Raw genomic sequence first — 25,101 nt, 5'->3', positions numbered from 1 at the left:
GCACCTCTGGGCCACCCGGACGAACCAACCCAATCACCCTGTAGCACAGCATTTCAACTCCCCCTCCCACTCCACCGAGGATATGCAGGTCATTGGACTCATCCACCGCCAAACCACAACAACGCGACGGTCGGAGGAGGAGCGTCTTATCTTCCGACTGGGAACCCTCCAACCACAGGGGATGAACTTGGACTTCACCAGTTTCTTCATCCCCCCTCCCCCCACTTTGTCTCAGCCGAATCCCTCCAGCCCGGCACCGCCTTCCTGACCTGCAGTCTTCTTCTTGACCTCTCCGCCTCCACCCTACTCCGACCTATCACCCTCACCTTGACCTCTTTCCATCTATCACATTTCCAACGCCCCTCCTCCAAGTCCCTCCTCCCTACCTTTTATCTTCTCCTGCTGAACACTCTCTGCTCATTCCTGAAGAAGGGCCTGTGCCCGAAACGTCGAATCTTCTGTTCCCTAGATGCTGCCTGATCTGATTTCAGGCCCACCCTTATCCTTTTACACATCGATCGTGAATCTAATGGCGTTATGATTACTGTTGGCAAAATCTCCCCCACTGATACTTCAACCGCTTGTCCAGTCTGTTACATAAATTCAGTCCAGGGCTGGCCCTGTCTTATTGGGGTTCCTAGGACTGGCTTAATACACTCTCCTGGATGCATTTTAAGAATTTTGTTCCCTTTAAACTTTTCACTCTGACTGCCCCAGTTAATGTTTGGGAATTTGAAATCTCCCACTATCAGTATCCTGTTACTTCTGTGCATCTCTGCAATTTGCTGACATTTCCCCGTTTCCTTTCTCTTGGACTGTAGCGGGACCTTTACTTCATCCCCAGTGGTGTGATTGCTTCGTATGGTTTTTAAGTTCTGTCCTGAAAGGTTCATTTGAGGAGCCGTCTGTTCAGATGAATTGAGATATTAGTTTAAACTTGCATAGTCTGTTTGTTTGTAACCTATATGGCTACTTGTTTAAAGGAAACGTTTGCTTCTAATGAACAAATTGTTTCTGGGACCCAAAGAAATTGTGAGAAAAGAGAGAAATCTGAGGCTGGTACAATAGAGAAGAGGACTCCATTTACTTCAATGCCAGAGGCTGGATGGGTAAGGCAGATGAACTCAGGGTATGCTTGGGAACATGGGACTGATTATCAGTTATCACAGAGACACGGCTCAGGGAAGGGCAGGACTGACAGCTCAATGTTCCAGGGTCTAGATGCTACAGGACAGATAGAAAGGAGGGTAAGAGGAGAGAAGCTGTGGCATCATTGGTTGAGGGTCACGTGACTGTACTTAGGACATTCCTAGGAGAACGTCCAGTGATGTTATTAGAGAGGAACTGAAAAATAGGAATGAGATGCTTACCTTATTGGGATTGTACTACAGGCCCCCAATAGTCAGTGGGAAACTGAGGAGCAAATATTTAGGGTTGTAATACTAGCAGATTTTAACTTTTCAAACATGGACTGGGACAGCCTTAGTGTTAGGGCTTGGATGGAGAGGAATTTAAGTGTGTTGCTTTCCAGGCACACACTCTAGGGTCACTCTCTGTCTCCAATGGTCACTCTCTGGTGTCACTCTCTCCAATGGTCACTCTGGGGTCACTCTCTCTGGGTCACTCTCTTTGGGGTCACTCTCTGAGGACAGTGTCTCCAATGGTCACTCTCTCTGGGGTCACTCTCTGAGGACAGTGTCTCCAATGGTCACTCTCTGGGGTCACTTTCTCCAATGGTCACTCTCTCTGGGTCACTCTCTCCAATGGTCTCTCTGGGTCACTCTCTTTGGGGTCACTCTCTGAGAACAGTGTCTCCGATGGTCACTCTGGGGTCACTCTCTCTGGGGTCACTCTGAGGACAGTGTCTCCAATGGTCACTCTGGGGTCACTCTCTGGATCACTCTCTGAGGACAGTGTCTCCAATGGTCACTCTCTCCAATAGTCACTCTCTCTGGGTCACTCTCAGAGGACAGTGCCTCCAATGGTCACTCTCTCCAATGGTCACTCTCTGAGGACAGTGTCTCCAACAGTCACTCTCTGGGGCCACTCTCTCCAATGGTCACTCTCTGAGGACAGTGTCTCCAATGGTCATTCTCTCCAATGGTCACTCTCTGAGGACAGTGTCTCCAATGGTCACTCTCTCCAATGGTCACTCTCTGAGGACAGTGTCTCCAATGGTCACTCTCTCCAATGGTCACTCTCTTTGGGGTCACTCTCTGAGGACAGTGTCTCCAATGGTCACTCTCTGGGTCACACTCTGAGGACAGTGTCTCCAATGGTCACTCTCTCCAATAGTCACTCTCTCTGGGTCACTCTCAGAGGACAGTGCCTCCAATGGCCACTCTCTGGGGTCACTCTCTTCAATGGTCACTCTCTGAGGACAGTGTCTCCAATGGTCACTCTCTCCAATGGTCACTCTCTGAGGACAGTGTCTCCAACAGTCACTCTCTGGGGCCACTCTCTCCAATGGTCACTCTCTGAGGACAGTGTCTCCAATGGTCACTCTCTCCAATGGTCACTCTCTGAGGACAGTGTCTCCAACAGTCACTCTCTGGGGCCACTCTCTCCAATGGTCACTCTCTGAGGACAGTGTCTCCAATGGTCACTCTCTCCAATGGTCACTCTCTTTGGGGTCACTCTCTGAGGACAGTGTCTCCAATGGTCACTCTCTGAGGACAGTGTCTCCAATGGTCACTCTCCATCCTCTCTCGCCATTGGTTGGGTATTGACTCACTCACAGCTCCACACTCTCATTCACACGGTTTGGGCAATGGGCCACGCCCCCTCGTCACGGGACCCTCCCCCTCGGCCCCGCCCTCTCGGCTCTGGACCCGGCCCCGCCCACTTCCCACGGGTCCCGCCCCATCGCTAAGAGAACACCCCTCATTGGCCCGGCCCAGCCCCGCCACACGGGCCCCTTGCCCATCCCGGAGGACCAGGCCCCGCCCCTTCCCACAGGCCCCGCCCCCATTAGCCCCGCCCCCTGTTGCCGCCATGTTGCTGTCCTCCCGCGCGCTCGGTGTCCGTTTTTACCGGTTAATGTCGGCCTCGCGGCCGGAGCCTCGGGTCGCGGTGGTCAGTGTCCGGGGGAGGGGTCACTGTCTGGGGTGGGGTGGGGGGGGGGGAGGGGAGTGACCGGGGGGTGGGGGAGGGGAGGGACCGGGGGGTGGGGGGGGGGGGGAGGGACCGGGGGGTGGGGGGGGGGAGAGGGACTGGGGGGTGGGGGGAGGGGAGAGGGACCGGGCCCCGGGGGGTGGGGAGTGACCGGGGGGTGGGGGGGGGGGAGGGACCGGGGGGTGGGGGGGGGGGAAGGGACCGGGGGGTGGGGGGAGAGAGGGACCGGGGGGTGGGGGGGGGAGGGACTGGGGGGTGGGGGGGGAGGGGAGGGGAGGGACTGGGGGGTGGGGGGGGGGGGGAGGGACCGGGGGGTGGGGGGGGGGGAAGGGACCGGGGGGTGGGGGGAGAGAGGGACCGGGGGGTGGGAGGGGAGGGACTGGGGGGTGGGGGGGGGAGGGACCGGGGGGTGGGGGGGGGAGGGACTGGGGGGTGGGGGGGGAGGGGAGGGGAGGGACTGGGGGGTGGGGGGGGGGGGAGGGACCGGGGGGTGGGGGGGGGGAAGGGACCGGGGGGTGGGGGGGGGGGGAGGGACCGGGGGGTGGGGGGAGAGAGGGACCGGGGGGTGGGGGGGGGGGGGAGGGACCGGGGGTGGGGGGGGGGGGGGGGAGGGACCGGGGGGTGGGGGGGGGGAGGGGAGGGACTGGGGGGTGGGGGGGGGGAGGGACCGGGGGGGGTGGGGGGAGAGAGGGACCGGGGGGTGGGGGGGGAGAGGGACCGGGGGGTGGGGGGGGGGGAGGGACCGGGGGGTGGGGGGGGAGAGGGACCGGGGGGTGGGGGGGGGGGGAGGGACCGGGGGGTGGGGGGGGGGAGGGGAGGGACTGGGGGGTGGGGGGGGGGAGGGGAGGGACTGGGGGGTGGGGGGGGGGAGGGACCGGGGGGTGGGGGGGGGGGAGGGACCGGGGGGTGGGGGGGGGGAGGGGAGGGACTGGGGGGTGGGGGGGGGGAGGGACCGGGGGGTGGGGGGAGAGAGGGACCGGGGGGTGGGGGGGGGGAGGGGACGGACTGGGGGGTGGGGGGGGGGGAGGGGAGGGGAGGGACGGGACCGGGGGGTGGGGGGGGGTGGGGGAGAGGGGAGGGGAGGGACCTGGGGGTGGGGGAGGGACCGGGGGGTGGGGGGGGGTGGGGAGAGGGGAGGGGAGGGACCGGGGGGTGGGGGGGGGAGAGGGACCGGGGGGTGGGGGGGGGAGAGGGACCGGGGGGTGGGGGAGGGGAGGGACCGAGGGGTGGGGAGGGACCGGGGGGTGGGGGAGGGGAGGGACCGGGGGGTGGGGGGGTGGAGGGGAGGGACTGGGGGGTGGGGGGGGGGAGGGGAGGGGAGGGACGGGACCGGGGGGTGGGGGGGGGTGGGGGAGAGGGGAGGGGAGGGACCTGGGGGTGGGGGAGGGACCGGGGGGTGGGGGGGGGAGAGGGACCGGGGGGTGGGGGAGGGGAGGGACCGAGGGGTGGGGAGGGACCGGGGGGTGTGGGAGGGGAGGTACCGGGGACCGGGGGGTGGGGGGGGAGGGGAGTGACCGGGCACCGGGGGATGGGGGGGGGAGGGGAGTGACCGGGCCCCGGGGGGTGGGGGGGGGAGGGGAGTGACCGGGGACCGGGGGGTGGGGGGGGGGGAGGGAGGGGAGTGACCGGGGACCGGGGGGGGGGAGGGGAGTGACCGGGCCCCGGGGGGTGGGGGGAGGGAGGGGAGTGACCGGGCCCCGGGGGGTGGGGGGAGGGAGGGGAGTGACCGGGCCCCGGGGGGTGGGGGGAGGGAGGGGAGTGACCGGGGACAGGGGGGTGGGGGGGGGAGCGGAGTGACCGGGCCCCGGGGGGTGGGGGTGGGGAGGGGAGTGACCGGGTCCCGGGGGGTGGGGGTGGGGAGGGGAGTGACCGGGTCCCGGGGGGTGGGGGGGGAGGGGAGTGACCGGGGACCGGGGGGTGTGGGGGGGTGGGGGAGGGAGGGGAGTGACCGGGGGGTGTGGGGGGGGGGGGGGAGGGAGGGGAGTGACCGGGGGGTGTGGGGGGGGGGGGAGGGAGGGAGTGACCGGGGACCGGGGGGTGTGGGGGGGGGGGGGAGGGAGGGGAGTGACCGGGGACCGGGGGGTGTGGGGGGGGGGGGGAGGGAGGGGAGTGACCGGGGACTGGGGGGGGGGGGGAGGGAGGGGAGTGACCGGGGACCGGGGGGTGTGGGTGGGGGGGGGAGGGAGGGGAGTGACCGGGGACCGGGGGGTGTGGGTGGGGGGGGGGGGGACCGGGGGGTGTGGGTGGGGGGGGGGGGGGACCGGGGGGTGTGGGTGGGGGGGGGAGTGACCGGGGTGACCGGGGGGTGTGGGTGGGGGGGGGGAGGGAGGGGAGTGACCGGGGGGTGTGGGTGGGGGGGGGGAGGGAGGGGAGTGACCGGGGGGTGTGGGTGGGGGGGGGGAGGGAGGGGAGTGACCGGGGGGTGTGGGTGGGGGGGGGGAGGGAGGGGAGTGACCGGGGGGTGTGGGTGGGGGGGGGGAGGGAGGGGAGTGACCGGGGGGTGTGGGTGGGGGGGGGGAGGGAGGGGAGTGACCGGGGGGTGTGGGTGGGGGGGGGAGGGAGGGGAGTGACCGGGGGGTGTGGGTGGGGGGGGGGAGGGAGGGGAGTGACCGGGGGGTGTGGGTGGGGGGGGGGAGGGAGGGGAGTGACCGGGGGGTGTGGGTGGGGGGGGGGGAGGGAGGGGAGTGACCGGGGGGTGTGGGTGGGGGGGGGGAGGGAGGGGAGTGACCGGGGGGTGTGGGTGGGGGGGGGGAGGGAGGGGAGTGACCGGGGACCGGGGGGTGGGGGGGGGGGGAGGGGAGGGGGTGGGGGAGGGGAGTGACCGGGGGGTGGGGGGGGGGGAGGGGAGGGACCGGGGACCGGGGGGTGTGGGTGGGGGGGGGAGGGAGGGGAGTGACCGGGGACCGGGGGGTGTGGGTGGGGGGGGGACCGAGGGGAGTGACCGGGGACCGGGGGGTGTGGGTGGGGGGGGGACCGGGGGGTGTGGGTGGGGGGGGGAGGGAGGGGAGTGACCGGGGGGTGTGGGTGGGGGGGGGAGGGAGGGGAGTGACCGGGGACCGTGGGTGGGGGGGGGAGGGAGGGGAGTGACCGGGGACCGTGGGTGGGGGGGGGAGGGAGGGGAGTGACCGGGGGGTGGGGGGGGGGGAGGGGAGGGGGTGGGGGGAGGGGAGTGACCGGGGGGTGGGGGGGGGGGAGGGGAGGGACCGGGGACCGGGGGGTGTGGGTGGGGGGGGGAGGGAGGGGAGTGACCGGGGACCGGGGGGTGTGGGTGGGGGGGGGACCGAGGGGAGTGACCGGGGACCGGGGGGTGTGGGTGGGGGGGGGACCGGGGGGTGTGGGTGGGGGGGGGAGGGAGGGGAGTGACCGGGGGGTGTGGGTGGGGGGGGGGAGGGAGGGGAGTGACCGGGGGGTGTGGGTGGGGGGGGGAGGGAGGGGAGTGACCGGGGGGTGTGGGTGGGGGGGGGAGGGAGGGGAGTGACCGGGGAGTGACCGGGGACCGGGGGGTGGGGGAGGGGAGGGGAGTGACCGGGCCCCGGGGGGTGGGGGGGGGAGGGGAGTGACCGGGCCCTGGGGGGGGGAGGGGAGTGACCGGGCCCCGGGGGGGGAGGGGAGTGACCGGGCCCCGGGGGGGGAGGGGGGGAGTGACCGGGCCCCGGGGGGGGAGGGGGGGAGTGACCGGGCCCCGGGGGGTGGGGGAGGGGAGGGACCGGGGGGTGGGGGGGGGGGAGGGGAGTGACCGGGCCCCGGGGGGTGGGGGGGGGGAGGGGAGTGACCAGGCCCCGGGGGAGGGGGAGTGACCGGGCCCCGGGGGGGGAGGGGGAGAGTGACCGGGCCCCGGGGGGGGAGGGGGAGTGACCGGGGACCGGGGGGTGTGCGTGGGGGGGGAGGGAGGGGAGTGACCGGGGACCGGGGGGTGTGGGGGGGGGGGAGGGAGGGGAGTGACCGGGCCCTGGGGGGGGGAGGGGAGTGACCGGGCCCCCGGGGGGGGAGGGGAGTGACCGGGCCCCGGGGGGGGAGGGGGGGAGTGACCGGGCCCCGGGGGGGGAGGGGGGGAGTGACCGGGCCCCGGGGGGTGGGGGAGGGGAGGGACCGGGGGGTGGGGGGGGGGAGGGGAGTGACCGGGCCCCGGGGGGTGTGGGGGGGGAGGGGAGTGACCAGGCCCCGGGGGAGGGGGAGTGACCGGGGCCCCGGGGGGGGAGGGGGAGAGTGACCGGGCCCCGGGGGGGGAGGGGGAGTGACCGGGGACCGGGGGGTGTGCGTGGGGGGGGAGGGAGGGGAGTGACCGGGGACCGGGGGGTGTGGGGGGGGGGGAGGGAGGGGAGTGACCGGGGACCGGGGGGTGTGGGGGGGGGGGGGGGGGGAGGGAGGGGAGTGACCGGGGACCGGGGGGTGTGGGGGGGGGGGGAGGGAGGGGAGTGACCGGGGGTGGGGGGGGGGGAGGGGAGGGGAGGGGGTGGGGGAGGGGAGGGACCGGGGGGTGGGGGGGGTGGAGGGGAGGGACCGGGGACCGGGGGGTGGGAGGGGAGGGACCGGGGAGTGACCGGGGACCGGGGGGTGGGGGAGGGGAGGGGAGTGACCGGGCCCCGGGGGGTGGGGGGGGGAGGGGAGTGACCGGGCCCTGGGGGGGGGAGGGGAGTGACCGGGCCCCGGGGGGGGAGGGGAGTGACCGGGCCCCGGGGGGGGAGGGGGGGAGTGACCGGGCCCCGGGGGGGGAGGGGGGGAGTGACCGGGCCCCGGGGGGTGGGGGAGGGGAGGGACCGGGGGGTGGGGGGGGGGAGGGGAGTGACCGGGCCCCGGGGGGTGGGGGGGGGAGGGGAGTGACCAGGCCCCGGGGGAGGGGGAGTGACCGGGCCCCGGGGGGGGAGGGGGAGAGTGACCGGGCCCCGGGGGGGGAGGGGGAGTGACCGGGCCCCGGGGGGGGAGGGGGGGAGTGACCGGGCCCCGGGGGGGGAGGGGGGGAGTGACCGGGCCCCGGGGGGGGAGGGGGGGAGTGACCGGGCCCCGGGGGGGGAGGGGGAGAGTGACCGGGCCCCGGGGGGGGAGGGGGAGTGACCGGGCCCCGGGGGGGGGAGGGGGGGAGTGACCGGGGGTGGGCGCTGTCCCTGTCCGTGACCGGAGTGTGTGTGTTCCACCTGCAGGTCCTCTCTGGATGTGGAGTTTTTGATGGATCTGAAATTCACGAGGCTTCAGCGTAAGATCATTTTACACAAAAACAACCTCAATTCAAACACAAACTGCCAGAGATTAACCCCCTTCACCAACTAACCCCGTGCTGTCCCTGTCCTGGGATGGGGGGGACAGTGTAGCGGGAGCTTTACTCTGTATCTAACCCCGTGCTGTCCCTGTCCTGGGATGGGGGACAGTGTAGAGGGAGCTTTACTCTGTATCTAACCCCGTGCTGTCCCTGTCCTGGGAGTGTTTGATGGGGGACAGTGTAGAGGGACCTTTACTCTGTATCTAACCCCGTGCTGTCCCTGTCCTGGGATGGGGGGGACAGTGTAGCGGGAGCTTTACTCTGTATCTAACCCCGTGCTGTCCCTGTCCTGGGATGGGGGACAGTGTAGAGGGAGCTTTACTCTGTATCTAACCCCGTGCTGTCCCTGTCCTGGGAGTGTTTGATGGGGACAGTGTAGAGGAAGCTTTACTCTGTATCTAACCCCGTGCTGTCCCTGTCCTGGGAGTGTTTGATGGGGACAGTGTAGAGGGAGCTTTACTCTGTATCTAACCCCGTGCTGTCCCTGTCCTGGGAGTGTTTGATGGGGACTGTGTAGAGGGAGCTTTACTCTGTATCTAACCCCGTGCTGTCCCTGTCCTGGGAGTGTTTGATGGGGGGACAGTGTAGAGGGAGCTTTACTCTGTATCTAACCCCGTGCTGTCACTGTCCTGGGAGTGTTTGATGGGGACTGTGTAGAGGGAGCTTTACTCTGTATCTAACCCCGTGCTGTCCCTGTCCTGGGAGTGTTTGATGGGGACAGTGTAGAGGGAGCTTTACTCTGTATCTAACCCCGTGCTGTCCCTGTCCTGGGAGTGTTTGATGGGGACAGTGTAGAGGGAGCTTTACTCTGTATCTAACCCAGTGCTGTCCCTGTCCTGGGAGTGTTTGATGGGACAGTGTAGAGGGAGCTTTACTCTGTATCTAACCCTGTGCTGTCCCTGTCCTGGGAGTGTTTGATGGGGGCAGTGTAGAGGGAGCTTTACTCTGTATCTAACCCCGTGCTGTCCCTGTCCTGGGAGTGTTTGATGGGGACAGTGTAGAGGGAGCTTTACTCTGTATCTAACCCAGTGCTGTCCCTGTCCTGGGAGTGTTTGATGGGGACAGTGTAGAGGGAGCTTTACTCTGTATCTAACCCCGTGCTGTCCCTGTCCTGGGAGTGTTTGATGGGGACAGTGTAGAGGAAGCTTTACTCTGTATCTAACCCAGTGCTGTCCCTGTCCTGGGAGTGTTTGATCGGGACAGTGTAGAGGGAGTTTTTTCTCTGTATCTAACCCCGTGCTGTTCCTCTCCTGGGAGTGTTTGATGGGGACAGTGTAGAGGGAGCTTTACTCTGTATCTAACCCAGTGCTGTCCCTGTCCTGGGAGTGTTTGATGGGGACAGTGTAGAGGGAGCTTTACTCTGTATCTAACCCCGTGCTGTCCCTGTCCTGGGAGTGTTTGATGGGGACAGTGTAGAGGGAGCGTTACTCTGTATCTAACCCAGTGCTGTCCCTGTCCTGGGAGTGTTTGATGGGACAGTGTAGAGGGAGCTTTACTCTGTATCTAACCCCGTGCTGTCCCTGTCCTGGGAGTGTTTGATGGGGACAGTGTAGAGGGAGCTTTACTCTGTATCTAACCCCGTGCTGTCCCTGTCCTGGGAGTGTTTGATGGGGACAGTGTAGAGGGAGCGTTACTCTGTATCTAACCCAGTGCTGTCCCTGTCCTGGGAGTGTTTGATGGGACAGTGTAGAGGGAGCTTTACTCTGTATCTAACCCCGTGCTGTCCCTGTCCTGGGAGTGTTTGATGGGGACAGTGTAGAGGGAGCTTTACTCTGTATCTAACCCCGTGCTGTCCCTGTCCTGGGAGTGTTTGATGGGGACAGTGTAGAGGGAGCTTTACTCTGTATCTAACCCCGTGCTGTCCCTGTCCTGAGAGTGTTTGATGGGGACAGTGTAGAGGGAGCTTTACTCTGTATCTAACCCCGTGCTGTCCCTGTCCTGGGAGTGTTTGATGGGGACAGTGTAGAGGGAGCTTTACTCTGTATCTAACCCCGTGCTGTCCCTGTCCTGGGAGTGTTTGATGGGGACAGTGTAGAGGGAGCTTTACCCTGTATCTAACCCCGTGCTGTCCCTGTCCCTGGGAGTGTTTGATGGGGACAGTGTAGAGGGAGCTTTACTCTGTATCTAACCCCGTGCTGTCCCTGTCCTGGGAGTGTTTGATGGGGACAGTGTAGAGGGAGCTTTACTCTGAATCGAACCCCGTGCTGTCCCTGTCCTGGGAGTGTTTGATGTGGTCAGTGTAGAGGGAGCTTTACTCTGTATCTAACCCCGTGCTGTCCCTGTCCCTGGGAGTGTTTGATGGGGACAGTGTAGAGGGAGCTTTACTCTGTATCTAACCCCGTGCTGTCCCTGTCCTGGGAGTGTTTGATGGGGACAGTGTAGAGGGAGCTTTACTCTGTATCTAACCCCGTGCTGTCCCTGTCCTGGGAGTGTTTGATGGGGACAGTGTAGAGGGAGCTTTACTCTGTATCTAACCCCGTGCTGTCCCTGTCCTGGGAGTGTTTGATGGGGGGACAGTGTGGAGGGAGCTTTACCCTGTATCTAACCCCGTGCTGTCCCTGTCCCTGGGAGTGTTTGATGGGGACAGTGTAGAGGGAGCTTTACTCTGTATCTAACCCCGTGCTGTCCCTGTCCTGGGAGTGTTTGATGGGGACAGTGTAGAGGGAGCTTTACTCTGTATCTATACCCGTGCTGTCCCTGTCCTGGGAGTGTTTGATGGGGACAGTGTAGAGGGAGCTTTACTCTGTATCTAACCCCGTGCTGTCCCTGTCCTGGGAGTGTTTGATGGGGGACAGTGTAGAGAGAGCTTTACTCTGTATCTAACCCCGTGCTGTCCCTGTCCTGGGAGTGTTTGATGGGGACTGTGTAGAGGGAGCTTTACTCTGTATCTAACCCCGTGCTGTCCCTGTCCTGGGAGTGTTTGATGGGGGGATCCGTGTAGAGGGAGCTTTACTCTGTATCTAACCCTGTGCTGTCACTGTCCTGAGAGTGTTTGATGGGGGACAGTGTAGAGGGAGCTTTACTCTGTATCTAACCCCGTGCTGTCCCTGTCCTGGGAGTGTTTGATGGGGGACAGTGTAGAGGGAGCTTTACTCTGTATCTAACCCCGTGCTGTCCCTGTCCTGGGAGTGTTTGATGGGGGACAGTGTAGAGGGAGCTTTACTCTGTATCTAACCCCGTGCTGTATTACCTGAGTTCCGTGGTGTTGACTCCAGGTGAATTAATTTGATGTGTTGTGCTTTAGGATTTTGGTTCACCTGAGTCGTGGAGGGGCTGAGTTCCAGGTTTATGCTCCTGATATCCCGCAGATGCACGTTGTGGATCATGTGAAGGGAGAGCCTGCTGGTGATAGCCGGTGAGTTATTGTGGACGGTGAGTACAGCCTGAACCCTGTGAATATTGGAACATGCCTGTGTACCTGGGTGTATGTTGTTTGTGGACATGTTTGTGAGGCTGACCCACAGGGGTATCTCTGTACCACCCCTGGATGCTAAATAACCTGATCGAAGGTGCTATGATCATGGAGTTGGTTGTATAAAGAAATACAATGTGGTGGAGAACTTCAGGAGGTCATGCAGCTTTTGTCAAGAGGAGCAGAGCTATCAGTTCAGGTTGATGGCCTGTTATTGGATCAGCAATTCCTGAGAGACGGAACCGTGTCAAACCAGGTAGCAGCACATGGTGAATCTCAGGTGAGTGGTAGGGAAACAACTGGAGAAAATTCTGAAGGAGAAAATTAATATCTACGTTGAAAAGCAAGGGTTAATTAACGATAGTCAGCATAGCTTTGTCAGATGGAGATCATGCCCAACAGATTTTTAGAGTTTTTCAAATATGTGGATGATGGACATTCAGTTGATGTAAAGGTTCTGACAAGGTCCCACATGAAAGACTGATTGAGAAGGTCAAATCACATGGAATTCAGGCAATTTTGATGAGATGGATCAGAAACTGACTGAGTAATAGGGGCTGATAATGTGTTGCTGGAAAAGCGCAGCAGGTCAGGCAGCATCCAAGGAGCAGGAGAATCGACGTTTCGGGCATAAGCCCTTCTTCAGGAATGAGGAAAGTGTGTCCAGCAGGCTAAGATAAAAGGTAGGGAGGAGGGACTTGGGGGAGGGGTGTTGGAAATGCGATAGGTGGAGGGAGGTCAAGGTGAGGGTGATAGGCCGGAGTGGGGGTGGGGCGGAGAGGTCAGGAAGAAGATTGCAGGTTAGGAAGGCGGTGCTGAGTTCGAGGGATTTGACTGAGACAAGGTGGGGGGAGGGGAAATCTGAGTTCATCCCTTGTGGTTGGAGGGTTCCTAGGCGGAAGATGAGGCGCTCTTCCTCCAACCGTTGTGTTGCCATGGTCTGGCGATGGAGGAGTCCAAGGACCTGCATGTCCTTAGTGGAGTGGGAGGGGGAGTTGAAGTATTGAGCCACGGGGTGGTTGGGTTGGTTGGTCCGGGTGTCCCAGAGGTGTTCTCTGAAACGTTCCGCAAGTAGGCGGCCTGTCTCCCCAATATAGAGGAGGCCACATCCAGTGCAGCGGATGCAGTAAATGATGTGTGTGGAGGTGTGTGGTGAGTAATAGGACACAATGAGTAGTGGTGAAAGGCTGTCTGAGTGACTGGAGGGCGGTGTCCAGAGGTGTTCCACCAAAATCAGTACTGGGACCCTTAGTGTTTATTATGGACATAAACGGTATCGATGAAAATGTGGGGGGAACGTTAAACAAATTTGCAGATGACCCCAAGATTGGTGGGGTGTTCATAGTGAAGAAGAGGGTTCCAAGTCATAAGATATATTTAGAGTTAAAAAATGTGGTGCTGGAAAAACACAGCAGGCCAGGCAGCATCCGAGGAGCAGGAGAATCGATGTTTCGGCATAAGCCCTTCTTCAGGAAGAAGGGCTTATGCCCAAAACGTCGATTCTCTTGCTCCTCGGATGCTGCCTGGCCTGCTGTGTTTTTCCAGCACCACATTTTTCAACTCTGGTCTCCAGCATCTGCAGTCCTCACTTTCTCCTATAAGATATATTTAGGTTGGTCAGATGGGCAGAGCAGTGGCAGATGATATTTAACCATGATAAGGTGTGAGGTGATGCACTTTGGAAGAAGAAACAAGCTGAGGGAGTATTTAGTGAATGGCAGGACACTGGGCAACTTAGAGGAAAAGAGGGATCTGGGGGTAATTATTCACAGTTCACCGAAATTTGCAGAACAAGTGAATAGGATAGTTAAGGCATAGGAGAATCGAGGACCAGTGGTCTCAGAATTAAGGGCACCCACTTTCTGACTGAGGTAAGGAGGAATTTCTTATCTTCGGGAGTGGAGTTCTTTGGAATTCCTTGTCACAGAGAGTCCTTGTGTATATTTAAGGCTGAGATAGATTTTTGATCAGTCAGGAATCTAGAGTTACGGGCAAAAGGCAGAAAGGTGGATGTGAGGGATGTCAGATCAATCGTAATCCTGTTGAATAGTGGAGCAGCTTTAAGGAGCTGAATGGCCTACTCCTGTACCTTGTGAGCAAATAGTCTTATTCCACACCCAAACCAGTTACTGTACGGTTTTTGTTCTGACATCACCCTGCTTCTTTTACAAATACTTTACATCTGTTCTTGTTTCCTATTGTTCTCTATTCTTTTTTGAGTGGGAACTGATCCTCTGTTAAAAGTTGAGTCATAGAGATGAACAGCACAAAAACAGACCCTTTGGTCCAACTCGTCCATGCTGACCAGGTATCCTAACCTTCTCTTGTCCCACCTGCCAGCACCCGGCCCATATCCCTCCAAACCCTTCCTATTCATATACCCATCCAGATGCCATTTAAAAGTTGCAGTTGTACTAGCCTCCACCACTTCTCCTGGCAGCTCATTCCACACACGTACCACCCTCTGTGCCCCTTAGGCTTAGGGTGAGAGGTGAAAGATATAAAAGAGACCTATGCCGTCTAGTTTTGGACTCACCCACCCCAGGGAAAACACCTTGTCTATTTATCCTATCCATGCCCCTCCTGATTTTATAAACCACTATAAGGTCACCCCTCAGCCTCCAACACTCCAGAGAAAACAGCCCCAGCCTATTCAGCCTCTACATATAGCTCAAATCCTCCAATCCGGGCATCATCCTTGTGAATTGTTTTTGAACCCTTTCAAGTTTCACAACATCCTTCCGATAGGAAGGAGACCAGAATTGCACGCACTATTCCAAAAGTGGCCTAACCAATGTCCTGTACAGCCACAACATGACCTCCCAACTCCTGTACTCAATACTCTGACCAATAAAAGTAAGCATACCAAACACCTGTCTACCTGTGACTCCACTTTCAAGGAGCTATAAACCTGTACTCCAAGGTCTCTTTGTTCAGCAATACTCCTTCAGGCCTTACCATTAAGTGTATAAGTCCTGCTAAGATTTGCTTTTCCAAAATACAGCACCTCGCATTTATCTAAGATAAACTCCATCTGCCACTCCTCAGCCCATTGGCCCATCTGATCAAGATCCTGTTTTAATCCTAGGAAACCTTCTTTGCTATCCACTACACCTCCAATTTTGGTGTCATCTGCAAACTTAGTAACTATATCTCTTATGCTCACATCCAAATCATTTATATAAATGAAGAAAACAGTGGACCCAGCACCGATCCTTGTGGCACTCCACTGGTCACAGGACTCCAGTCTGAAAATCAACCCTCCACCACCACCCTCTGCCTTCTACCTTTGAGCCAGTTCTGTATCCAAGTGGCTAGTTCTCCCTGTATTCCGTGAGATCTAACCTTGCTAATCAGTCTCCCATGGGGAACTTTGTCAAATGCATTCCATATAGATCATATCTATCGCTCTGCCCTCATCAATCCTCTTTGTTACCTCTTCAAAAAACTCAAGTTCATGAGACATGATTTCCCACCCACAATGCCATGCTGACTATCCCTAATCAGTCCCTGCCTTTACATGTACATCCTGTCCCTAAGGATTCCCTCCAACAGCTTGCTGACCACCGATGTCAGGCTCATTGGTCTATAGTTCCCTGGCTTGTCCTTACCACCCTTCTTAAACAGTGGCACCATGTTTGCCAACCTCCAGTCTTCCTGCACCTCACCTGTGACTATCGATCATACAAATATCTCAGTAAGAGGCCCAGCAATCACTTCTCTAAAGTACACCTGATCAGGTCCTGAGAATTTATCCACTTTTATGCATTTCAAGACATCCAGCACTTCCTCCTCTGGAGTATGGACATTTTTCAGGATGTCACCATTTATTTCCTCACATTCTGTATCTTCCATATCCTTTTCCAAAGTAAACCCTGATGCAAAATACTCATTTAGTATCTCCCCCATTTTCTGCGGCTCCACACAAAGGCCGCCTTGCTGATCTTTGAGGGGCCCTATTCTCTCCCTCGTTACCCTTTTGTACTTATTGTATTTGTAAAAACCCTTTAGATTCTCCTTAACTCTATTTGCCAAAGCTATCTCATGTCCCCTTTTTGCCCTCCTGACTTCTGTCTTAAGTATACTCTTACAGCCTTTATACTCTTCTAAGGATTCACTCGATCTATCCTGTCTATTATGCTTCTTTCTTTTTCTTAACCAAGCCCTCAATTTCTCTAGTTAACCACCATTCGTTATACCTACCAGCCTTTCCTTTCACCCTGACAGGAATATACTTTCTCTGGATTCTTGTTTTCTCATTTCTGAAGGCTTCCCATTTTCTAGCCGTCTCTTTACCTGTAAATATCTGCCCCCAATCAACTTTTGAAAGTTCTTGCCTAGTACCGTCAAAATTGGCCTTTCTCCAATTTAGAAATTCAACTTTTAGATCTGGTCTGTCCTTTTCCATCACTATTTTAAAACAAATAGAATTATGGTTGCTGGCCCCAAAGTGCTCCCCCACTGACACCTCAGTCACCTGCCCTACCTTATTACCCAAGAGTAGGTAAGTTTTGCACCTTCTCTAGTAGGTACATCTACATACTGAATCAGAAAATTGTCTTGTACACACTCAACAAATTCCTCTCCATCTAAACCCTTAACTTTCCAAACATAGACTGGGCCTGCCATAGTGTTAAAATCCCCTACCATTATCACCCTATTATTACAGATGGCTGAGATCTCCTTACAAATTTGTTTCTCAGTTTCCCTCTGACTATTGGGGGGTCTATAATACAATCCCAATAAGGTGATCATCCCTTTCTTATTTCTCAGTGCCTAGATGTATTTCTGGGAACATCCTCCCTCAGCACAGCTGTAATGCTATCCCTTATCAAAAATTCCACTCCCCCTCCTCTCTTGCCTCCCTTTCTGTCCTTCCTGTAGCATTTGTATCCTGGAAGATTAAGCTGCCAGTCCTGCCCATCCCTGACCATGTTTCTGTAATTGTTATGATATTCCAGTCCCATATTCCTAACCATGCCCTGAGTTCATCTGCCTTCCCTGTTAGGCCCCTTGCATTGAAATAAATGCAGTTTAATTTATCAGTCCTACCTTGTTCTCTGCTTTGTCCCTGACTGTTTGACTTCTCTTCTCAACTGTACGGCACGGGCGGCATGGTTGCTCAGTGGTAAGCACTGCTGCCTCACAGCGCTAGGGTGCCAGGTTCAATTCCAGCCTTGGGTGACTGTGTGGAGTTTGCACATTCTCCCCGTGTCTGTGTAGGTTTCCTCTGAGTGCTCAGGTTTCCTCCCACAGTCCAAAGATGTGCAGGTCAGGTGAATTGGCCATGCTAAATTGCCCATAATGTTGGGTGCATTAGTCAGAGGTGGATGAGTTACTCTTCGGAGGGTCGGTATGGACTTGTTGGGCTGAAGGGACTGTTTCCACACTGTAGGGAATCTAATGTAATGTACCAGTCTCAGGTTGATCTCTTTCCTCACTATCTCTCTGCGTCCCAACCCCCACCTTAAATCCTCCTGAGCAGCTCTAGCAAATTTCCCTGCCAGTATATTAGTCCCCTTCCAATTTAGCTGCAATCCGCCCTTCTTGTACAGGTCACTTCTACCCCAGGAGAGATTTGAATGATCCAAAAATATGAATCCTTTCCCCCATACACCAGCTGCTCAGCCATGCATTAATCTACTCCATATGCTGTATGTGTGCTTTGTCTAGCTCATATGAAGGGTCCATGTCTTCCAACACATACAGGTTGGACATTGGGTAGCTGAGCTGCCTTCTATAATTGAGCCACACTTAAAACTACTCACTTATCTGTTTCTGTGCTGTGACCTCTCCCAAACAGGTTCCTCCAAGATCAGTTGAGAATTTCACTGTTTATTAATTTTCCCAGATGCACTGTGGTGTCAGTCTGTAGATTTGAGGTCCTGATTGATAATTTTCTATCTAGCTTCCTAATTTCTGACTACAGTACCACATCCCTCTTTCTACCAATGTTGTTGGTACCAATGTGGACCATAACTTCTCTCTCTATTGAAGGACCCCTTTAAGAATGTTTGTGACATCCTTAACCCTGGTATCTGGGAGGCAACAAATTATTTACCATAGCTAGAGTCCCATCTATGGCTGCAGAAACGCCTGTTTGTTCCTGTGACTAATGTATGCCTGTCCCAGTGCTGCTCTTCCATTTTCCCTTCTGCAACTGGCCACTGCAGTCACCAGCATCCAGAATGGAAAACAATCAACTTGGGAACCTCCTGCACCATCTGATTGCTTCCTTTGGACTGCCTATTGGTTACCCATTCTTTAAATGCCTGCATGCTCTTTACTCTAAATCTGCCGCTGACATAATCCACTGCCTGTCAGCTGCATCGCAGTGTGACTCCATCCACCATTCAGGCTCCAAAGCCAAAAGCACTGATTTCTGCAGGCAGTGCCACTTGCTGTATGTGTGCTTTGTCTAGCTCATATGAAGTGTCCATGTCTTCCAACACGTACAGGTTGGACATTGGGTAGCTGAGCTGCCTTCTATAATTGAGCCACTGTGCTGCCTGTGGTTAGCATTGCTACCTCACAGCGCCAGGGACTCTGGTTCAATTCCACCCTTCAGTGATTGTCTGTTGGACTTTGCGTATTTTCCCTGTGTTTGCATGAGTTTCCTCCAGGGTTTCCAGTGTTCTCCCTCAGTCCAAAGATGTGCAGGTAGATTAGCTATGGGAAATTGTCCGTAGTGTCTGGGCATGTGCAGGTTAGATGAATTAGCCATGGGAAATGCAAGGATAGGGTGGGGGGCTGGGTGTTGGTGGGATACTCTTCAAAAGGCCTGCCTCCACACTGTAGGGATTCTGTGCTTCTAATCTATGATTCTGTTACTTAATCTTAAACCAGGCAAAACAGTCACAGTAATGTAGGCACAGACTAAATGAAGAAATTAGAGATGCATATAACAAGGGTCATGTTGTAATCATGGGGATTTCAATCACTGTATAGACTGTGTAAATCCAACTGGCAACAATATTGGAGGGAGTCAATTGCTAGAAATGACTGATAGTTTGCTACGGTAGTATACTGAGGTACCAACCACAGAACAGGCTATGTTCGATTCATTGTGTTTTCTCTTTCTGTTCCTTAGTAACCCTTGCTTCCCCAATACCCCGTCCGCCTTTGCTGTCTGCCCCCACCCTCCATACCCATAAACCCTCTCACCATCTCACCTGCATGCTCTCTGTCTGCCTCTCTGTAGTTGTCACTCCATTGTCTGTCTCTCACTTCCATGGAGATTATTTTTGAAATCTGTTCAGACCTCTCTCTGTCTCTCTCAGGAATGTTCTGGTGGAATCAGCCCGGATTGCTCGTGGTAAGATCCTGGATCTTGCGCAACTGAATGCCCAGGACCATGATGCTGTTATCCTCCCTGGAGGGTTTGGTGCAGCCAAGAATCTGTGAGTATAACCGTGTGAATGAGCGGGTGACAGGCAAGTGATGGGACCTGGCGACTACGGCTTACATTGGATTCAGTGAGGTCTGTGGGAGGGGAAAGGTGGGAGACACAAACTGCTCATTGCTTCAGACTCAGTTGAGCAGAAGATGGCTGATGTTAATCAGCTTGAGTGATAGAACCTTTACAGAAAAACAGGCGACAGGGAAATAGATCTAAACGGGTAGGATATACTGTAGTTGTAACGATAAATGCATGGCTGCAGGGTGACCAGGCATGGAAATTAAATATCCAGAGGTTTTCAGTTTTAGAAAACAGAAAAAAAAGGAAAGTGAGGGGCAGTGCTGATTAAAATGGAAACTAATGGGAGTGCTGCACTGTCGGAGGATCAGTACTGAGGGAGGGCCGCACTGTCAGAGGGTCAGTACTGAGGGAGTGCCGCACTGTCAGAGGGTCAGTACTGAGGGAGTGCTGCACTGTCGGAGGATCAGTACTGAGGGAGGGCCGCACTGTCAGAGGGTCAGTACTGAGGGAGTGCCGCACTGTCAGAGGGTCAGTACTGATGGAGGGCCGCACTGTCAGAGGGTCAGTACTGAGGGAGTGCCGCACTGTCAGAGGGTCAGTACTGATGGAGTGCCGCACTGTCAGAGGGTCAGTACTGAGGGAGTGCTGCACTGTCAGAGGGTCAGTACTGAGGGAGTGCCGCACTGTCAGAGGGTCAGTACTGAGGGAGTGCTGCACTGTCAGAGGGTCAGTGCTGAGGGAGTGCCGCACTGTCGGAGGGTCAGTGCTGAGGGAGTGCCGCACTGTCGGAGGGTCAGTACTGATGGAGTGCCGCACTGTCGGAGGATCAGTACTGAGGGAGGGCCGCACTGTCAGAGGGTCAGTACTGAGGGAGTGCCGCACTGTCAGAGGGTCAGTACTGATGGAGTGCCGCACTGTCAGAGGGTCAGTACTGAGGGAGGGCCGCACTGTCGGAGGGTCAGTACTGAGGGAGTGCCGCACTGTCGGAGGGTCAGTACTGAGGGAGGGCCGCACTGTCGGGGGGTCAGTACTGAGGGAGTGCCGCACTGTCGGGGGGTCAGTACTGAGGGAGTGCCGCACTGTCGGAGGGTCAGTACTGAGGGAGTGCCGCACTGTCGGAATATTGTAACCATCACAATGGAAGCACCAACAATTTAAATTCACAATGTGTATGCCAGTTGTGGCAGTGAGAATAACCTCTTATTTCTATTGCCTCTCAGCTCCACCTTTGCCAAGGATGGGAAGGACTGTAAAGTCATTCCTGATATTGAACGTGTCCTTAATGAGTTCCACAAGGCACGGAAGCCGATTGGGTAAGGATCACAGTGGTTGGTAATGTGAGGTGGCAGTGTGAGAGAGCTGTATTAACATCAGTAGAGATGCAATCAGTAAGACAGGCTGCTGTGGGGAGAGGGGTAACAGTGTGAGGGAGCTGGATGTTTGAATTTTGCTGTGTGTCCCTCAAACCCAGTCAGATATCGAGTTTAACATTGTTGTCCATTTGAGTGCAATAGTGTGGGTTTAATCTTAGTTCCAGTCTAACCCGGGTTAAAGGTGGGCATGAGTGCTCTGCTCCAGTTGTCATGGAGCTGCCCTTTCTCCCTCTGATGTTCCAGGTTGTGTTGCATCGCTCCTGTGCTGGCTGCTAAAGTCCTTCCTGGAGTAGAGGTCACTGTTGGTCATGAAGATGAGGAAGGTGGGAAATGGCCATATGCTGGAACAGCAGCTGCTATCAATGCAATGGGAGGCAAGCACACAGTTCATGATGTCAGCATATCCTTCACTGCAGCTTCCAGGCGCTCACAGATTGGTCAGGAGGAAAAAGGGCACTGGCCTTGGCGGGGGGGGTGAGAGGTGGTTGTGGCTGGGTGTTGCGGGGCCGCGGGAGACTGGGTAGGGGGAATGGGGGGAGCGGAAGGAAGCTGGTTGCCTGGTGCTGGGTGCTATCCCTGGGCTTACTCATTTAGTTTCTTTAACGTGCTCTCCTTACTCTGCCCACGTGGATCTTCAGAATCAGGTTGTCACCACTCCGGCCTTTATGTGTGAAACTAAACTACATCACATCTTCGACGGGATAGGTGAGATGGTGCAACAAGTCCTGAAGCTCACAGGGAAATGAGGCCATCGTTCACAATCAGTGTGTGTCGGTGTGTAAGGGTTAGTGTGGTGAGGGCGTGCAAGGGGTTGTATGTGTGTCTGGGAATGGACAGTGTGTGTCTGGCTAGGGAAGAGTGTGGCAAAGTCTCTGCGTCTGACTGGTGTTTGTGTGATCATTCATATCTGATGGAATTTCCATGTGAAAACATTAGGGACACTTTTACAAGTTGATCTGTCATCGAAAGCACATGATTGGACAGCTTGTAAATCACTCATACGCATGTGTGTGATAGGTCAGTGTTACTGCATGAATGTTGCTATACTGATTACCTAGCAATAGATCACTGAGTCGCTTCAGTTTGTGGAAACAATCAATCGAGGTTGAGTTTCAGAGTTTGTGATTCCAGTTTTATTAAATCTGATCATGTAAATCTGAATCTGCTGAATTCATTAAGTCCATGTGAGTCTGGCTGTTCCCAGCGGGAACCTGGGAATCTCAGGAGAGGAGGGAAGGAGGTCTGCTGGTGGGGTTGGGAGGGGCGATTTCTTCAGGTGTCTGGGATTCCCAGGCACAGCAGGGTTGTCCATGTTCAGGAACATGATACAGCCTCATCCTGAGCTTATCAGACAGGGTTCCCCAGATGGGTTGCAAACATCAGCTGACTCCCAGATTCCACATCCCACACTCATTTACCAGGGCAAGGCAATGTCAGTTTGACAATTCTATCCTCCCCATTTCCCCTTTCACTCCCAACCAGGCGAAGGGTGGATTCTTTCTTGTTTGAGATGGCTATAGCCTGGCATTTGTGTGATAAAAATGTTACTCGCCATTTGTCAGCCTAAGCCCGGATATTGTCCAGATCTTGTTGCATCTGAACATGGACTGCTTCAGTGTCAGAGGAGTATCAAATGCTGAACACTGTGCAATCATTAGTGAGCATCCCCACTTATGATCTTATAATGGAGGGAAGGTCATTGATGAAGCAGCTGAAGATGGTTGGGCCTAGGTCACTACCCTGAGAGACTCCTGCAGGGATGTCCTGGAGCTGAGTTGACTGACCTCCAACAACCATGACCATCTTGTCAGGTATGACTCCAACCACCGGAGAGTTTGCCCCCTGATTTCCCGTTGATTCCAGTTTTGCTAGGACTCTGTGATACCAAACAGATGATAGGATTAGGGTTAAAATTAGCCCTAATCCTGATCCTATCGCAGCCTTGATGTGAAGGGCTGTCCCTCTCCCCTCCCCTCTGGAATTCAGCTCTTTTGTCCAGGTTTAAACCAAGGCTGGAATGAGGCCAGATTCTTGTTATGTAAGTGCCATTTGATGATCCCTTTGTTTTGCTGATGAGCTACACTCCTCCTCAGTTATCTGGCCTTGACCTTTCTCTGGCTGCAGTTCCCTTCTTGTCAAAACACAATTATGAAAGATAAACAGAGCACAGCCAAAAGAATTTCTAGAAGCATAACACTCGTCCACGGACCCCTTCAACAAGCATGGAGGCCTTGACCGAATACACCGGCCAGGGCATTGAGCAGCAGGAACAGAGCCAAATAAATTCCAGAAGACACAGTATAGCAGGGCTTCACAGGCAGCTCCAAAGCGCTGAAGATGTCACAGGGGACAAAACGTCTGCAAATCAACTCCCCAGCTTGGTGAACATAATACTGTGGGTGTGCAATTATATCATACTTTTCACATTCACCACCAACCTACTCCACTCAGTCTCTTTAGCTCTCTATCTCTCATCTCCTCATCTTCACCCTCGTCTATTCACATACTGACCTTTCTGGCAGATGAAAATTCACACTTTGAGGCAATATCTGTTGAGCAGGATCCATTCATCTCAGTGGAAGTGATTGGAAAGCTCCAATTGGTAGCCCTAAAGCCTTGCACTATTTTGCAGAACAATAAGCCATAGGCCGCTGAACTGATCTTAGAATATAACATTAGTTAGGCCCCAGCTGGAGTACGGTGTGCAGTTCTGCTCCCCGCACTAGAGGAAGGATGGGGTTGTACTGGAGGGGGTGCAGAGGAGATTCACCAGGACGTTGCTTGGGCTGGGGGAAGTGATTCACTTATGAAAAGAGGTTGAAAAGGCAGAGATTACTTCTGTTAGAGCAGAGAAGGCTGATTGAGATGTACAGAACTCGGGTATAGGGTAGCTAAGGAAAGAAGTTTTGCCTTAGTTGAGAGGTCACTAACAAGGGGGTGCAGTTTTAATACAAAGAGCAGGAGGTTTAGAGAGGATTTGAATTTTTTTTCCCACGCAGCGATATGTGTTTATCTGGAACTCTGAAAGCGTAGTAGAGACAGGAGCCCTCGATATTTAAGAACTGTCTAGATGAGAACATGAAATGTGAAAGCATACAGGGCTATGGGCCCCATGGTAGGGAATGGAATTAGAATAGATGATCAGTGCAGAAATAGTGGGCTGGAGGGCCTCTGTGTGGGCTATAAAACTCTAACTCAATGACTTAAGATTCAAAATGATCTAACACATCTTGAAGGCCTTCATGGTGAAGATCATCTTGAAATGAGTGTGAATGTGAGATCAATTAAATATCTGCTCAGCAATTTCTACTGCTCGCAAGATCAACGTGAAAGACGAGACAGGAGCTGGGAAAGAAGGAAGTAATCAAGAGCCCTGAGAAACCAAGTCTGTGCATCTGTGTATGGGACCTCCATAAAACCTTGAGATCTCACCATCCCATGCCATGGGTTGAAGGAATTTTGACAGAGCTTACTTCTCAATTGAAGTGTTATGGGGTGAAAATGGGATTCTGATGTTGTGACAGGGGATCGGCCATGATTGCATTGAATCGTACCATTGCAGAAATTTGTCTTTAATAAAAATCGAGAATAGAAAGTTAGTCTAGTGATGACCATGTTATTAGCACTGTCTATTGTAAAAGGCCAGCTGGCTCACCAATGTCATTCCAAGAAGGAAATCTATATGTGACCGCAGACCCACTGCCCATGTGGCTGAGTCTTCACTGGGTAATAGGAATGACCAATAAATGATAAAAAGAGAAAGAATTACAGGTGCTGTAAATCAGAAACAAAAATAGAAATTGCTGGAAAAGCTCAACAGGTCTGGCAGCATTCTGTGGAGAGAAATCAGATTTAATGTTTCTGGTCTAGTGACCCTTCCTCAGAATCAATAAATGATCGTTTGCCCAGTAACGCTCACATTCCCATGAACAAATAAAGAAATCAGCAGTGATCTTGCCTTATTTATCATCAGAATGTAAATGTCTATGGAAACATCTATGCACATCTCTGAAACTTCTGTCCACTCTAATGGCCCGTTCACTGTCTGCATTCTAATGTCCTTACCCACTCTGATGTTCCTCTGCTCCTGACCATTCTGATGTCACTGTCCACTGTTAATAGCCCGGTCTGTCCTTTGATGCCTTATCCATTACCTTCAGTGATAGAGTCATATAGAATGGAAACAGACCCTTCAGTCCTTTTTCCAGTATTTGCCCCCTCTAAACTCTTAGAAGGCATCTGGATAGGTTTATGAAATAAAGTGTTGTATTTGTACTGGCTTCCATCATTTCCACTGGCACCTCTTTCCATACCGCCATCCTCCTCTGCATGAAAAACTTGAGGGGTAAGCCCTTTTTAAATCTTTCCCCTTTTACATTAAACCTATGCCCTTTAGTTTTGAATTCCCCTACCCTAGGAAAAAGACTTTGGTTATTACCCTATCCATGCTCCTCATGATTTTATAAACCTCTATGAGGTAATCCCTCAGCCTCTGACGTACCAGGGACAAAACACCCCAACCTATTCA

At 55.5% G+C, this 25,101-nt stretch overlaps 1 protein-coding gene across 1 annotated transcript; it reads left to right on the top strand.

Moving 5' to 3' along the window:
- The first annotated feature begins 2,961 nt into the window (after nucleotides 1–2,961).
- On the top strand, nucleotides 2,962–21,734 carry gatd3 (glutamine amidotransferase class 1 domain containing 3). The gene is made up of 7 exons (XM_087992427.1): nucleotides 2,962–3,075; nucleotides 8,253–8,305; nucleotides 11,613–11,723; nucleotides 19,061–19,180; nucleotides 20,421–20,513; nucleotides 20,817–20,973; nucleotides 21,191–21,734. The coding sequence occupies exons 1-7, from the start codon at nucleotides 2,995–2,997 to the stop codon at nucleotides 21,317–21,319; spliced, it is 744 nt and encodes a 247-aa protein (XP_087848553.1). The 5' UTR covers nucleotides 2,962–2,994; the 3' UTR covers nucleotides 21,320–21,734.
- The last annotated feature ends 3,367 nt before the right edge of the window (nucleotides 21,735–25,101 follow it).

Source organism: Chiloscyllium plagiosum, unplaced genomic scaffold, assembly GCF_037043375.1.
Source record: "Chiloscyllium plagiosum isolate Xiang-an unplaced genomic scaffold, Cpla_swu_hap1 HiC_scaffold_12, whole genome shotgun sequence".
NCBI classification, from domain to species: Eukaryota; Metazoa; Chordata; class Chondrichthyes; order Orectolobiformes; family Hemiscylliidae; genus Chiloscyllium; species Chiloscyllium plagiosum.
Note: the sequence above shows the minus strand (reverse complement) of the source record. Positions and strands in the feature narration are given on the sequence as shown.

Excerpts from the sequence above, each read along its gene's own strand:
- gatd3 (XM_087992427.1), top strand. The coding sequence starts at position 2,995 with ATGTTGCTGTCCTCCCGCGCGCTCGGTGTCCGTTTTTACCGGTTAATG. Across the intron at positions 3,076-8,252 it reads CGGAGCCTCGGGTCGCGGTG|GTCCTCTCTGGATGTGGAGT; the intron begins GTCAGTGTCCGG and ends TTCCACCTGCAG. Across the intron at positions 19,181-20,420 it reads TTTGGTGCAGCCAAGAATCT|CTCCACCTTTGCCAAGGATG; the intron begins GTGAGTATAACC and ends ATTGCCTCTCAG.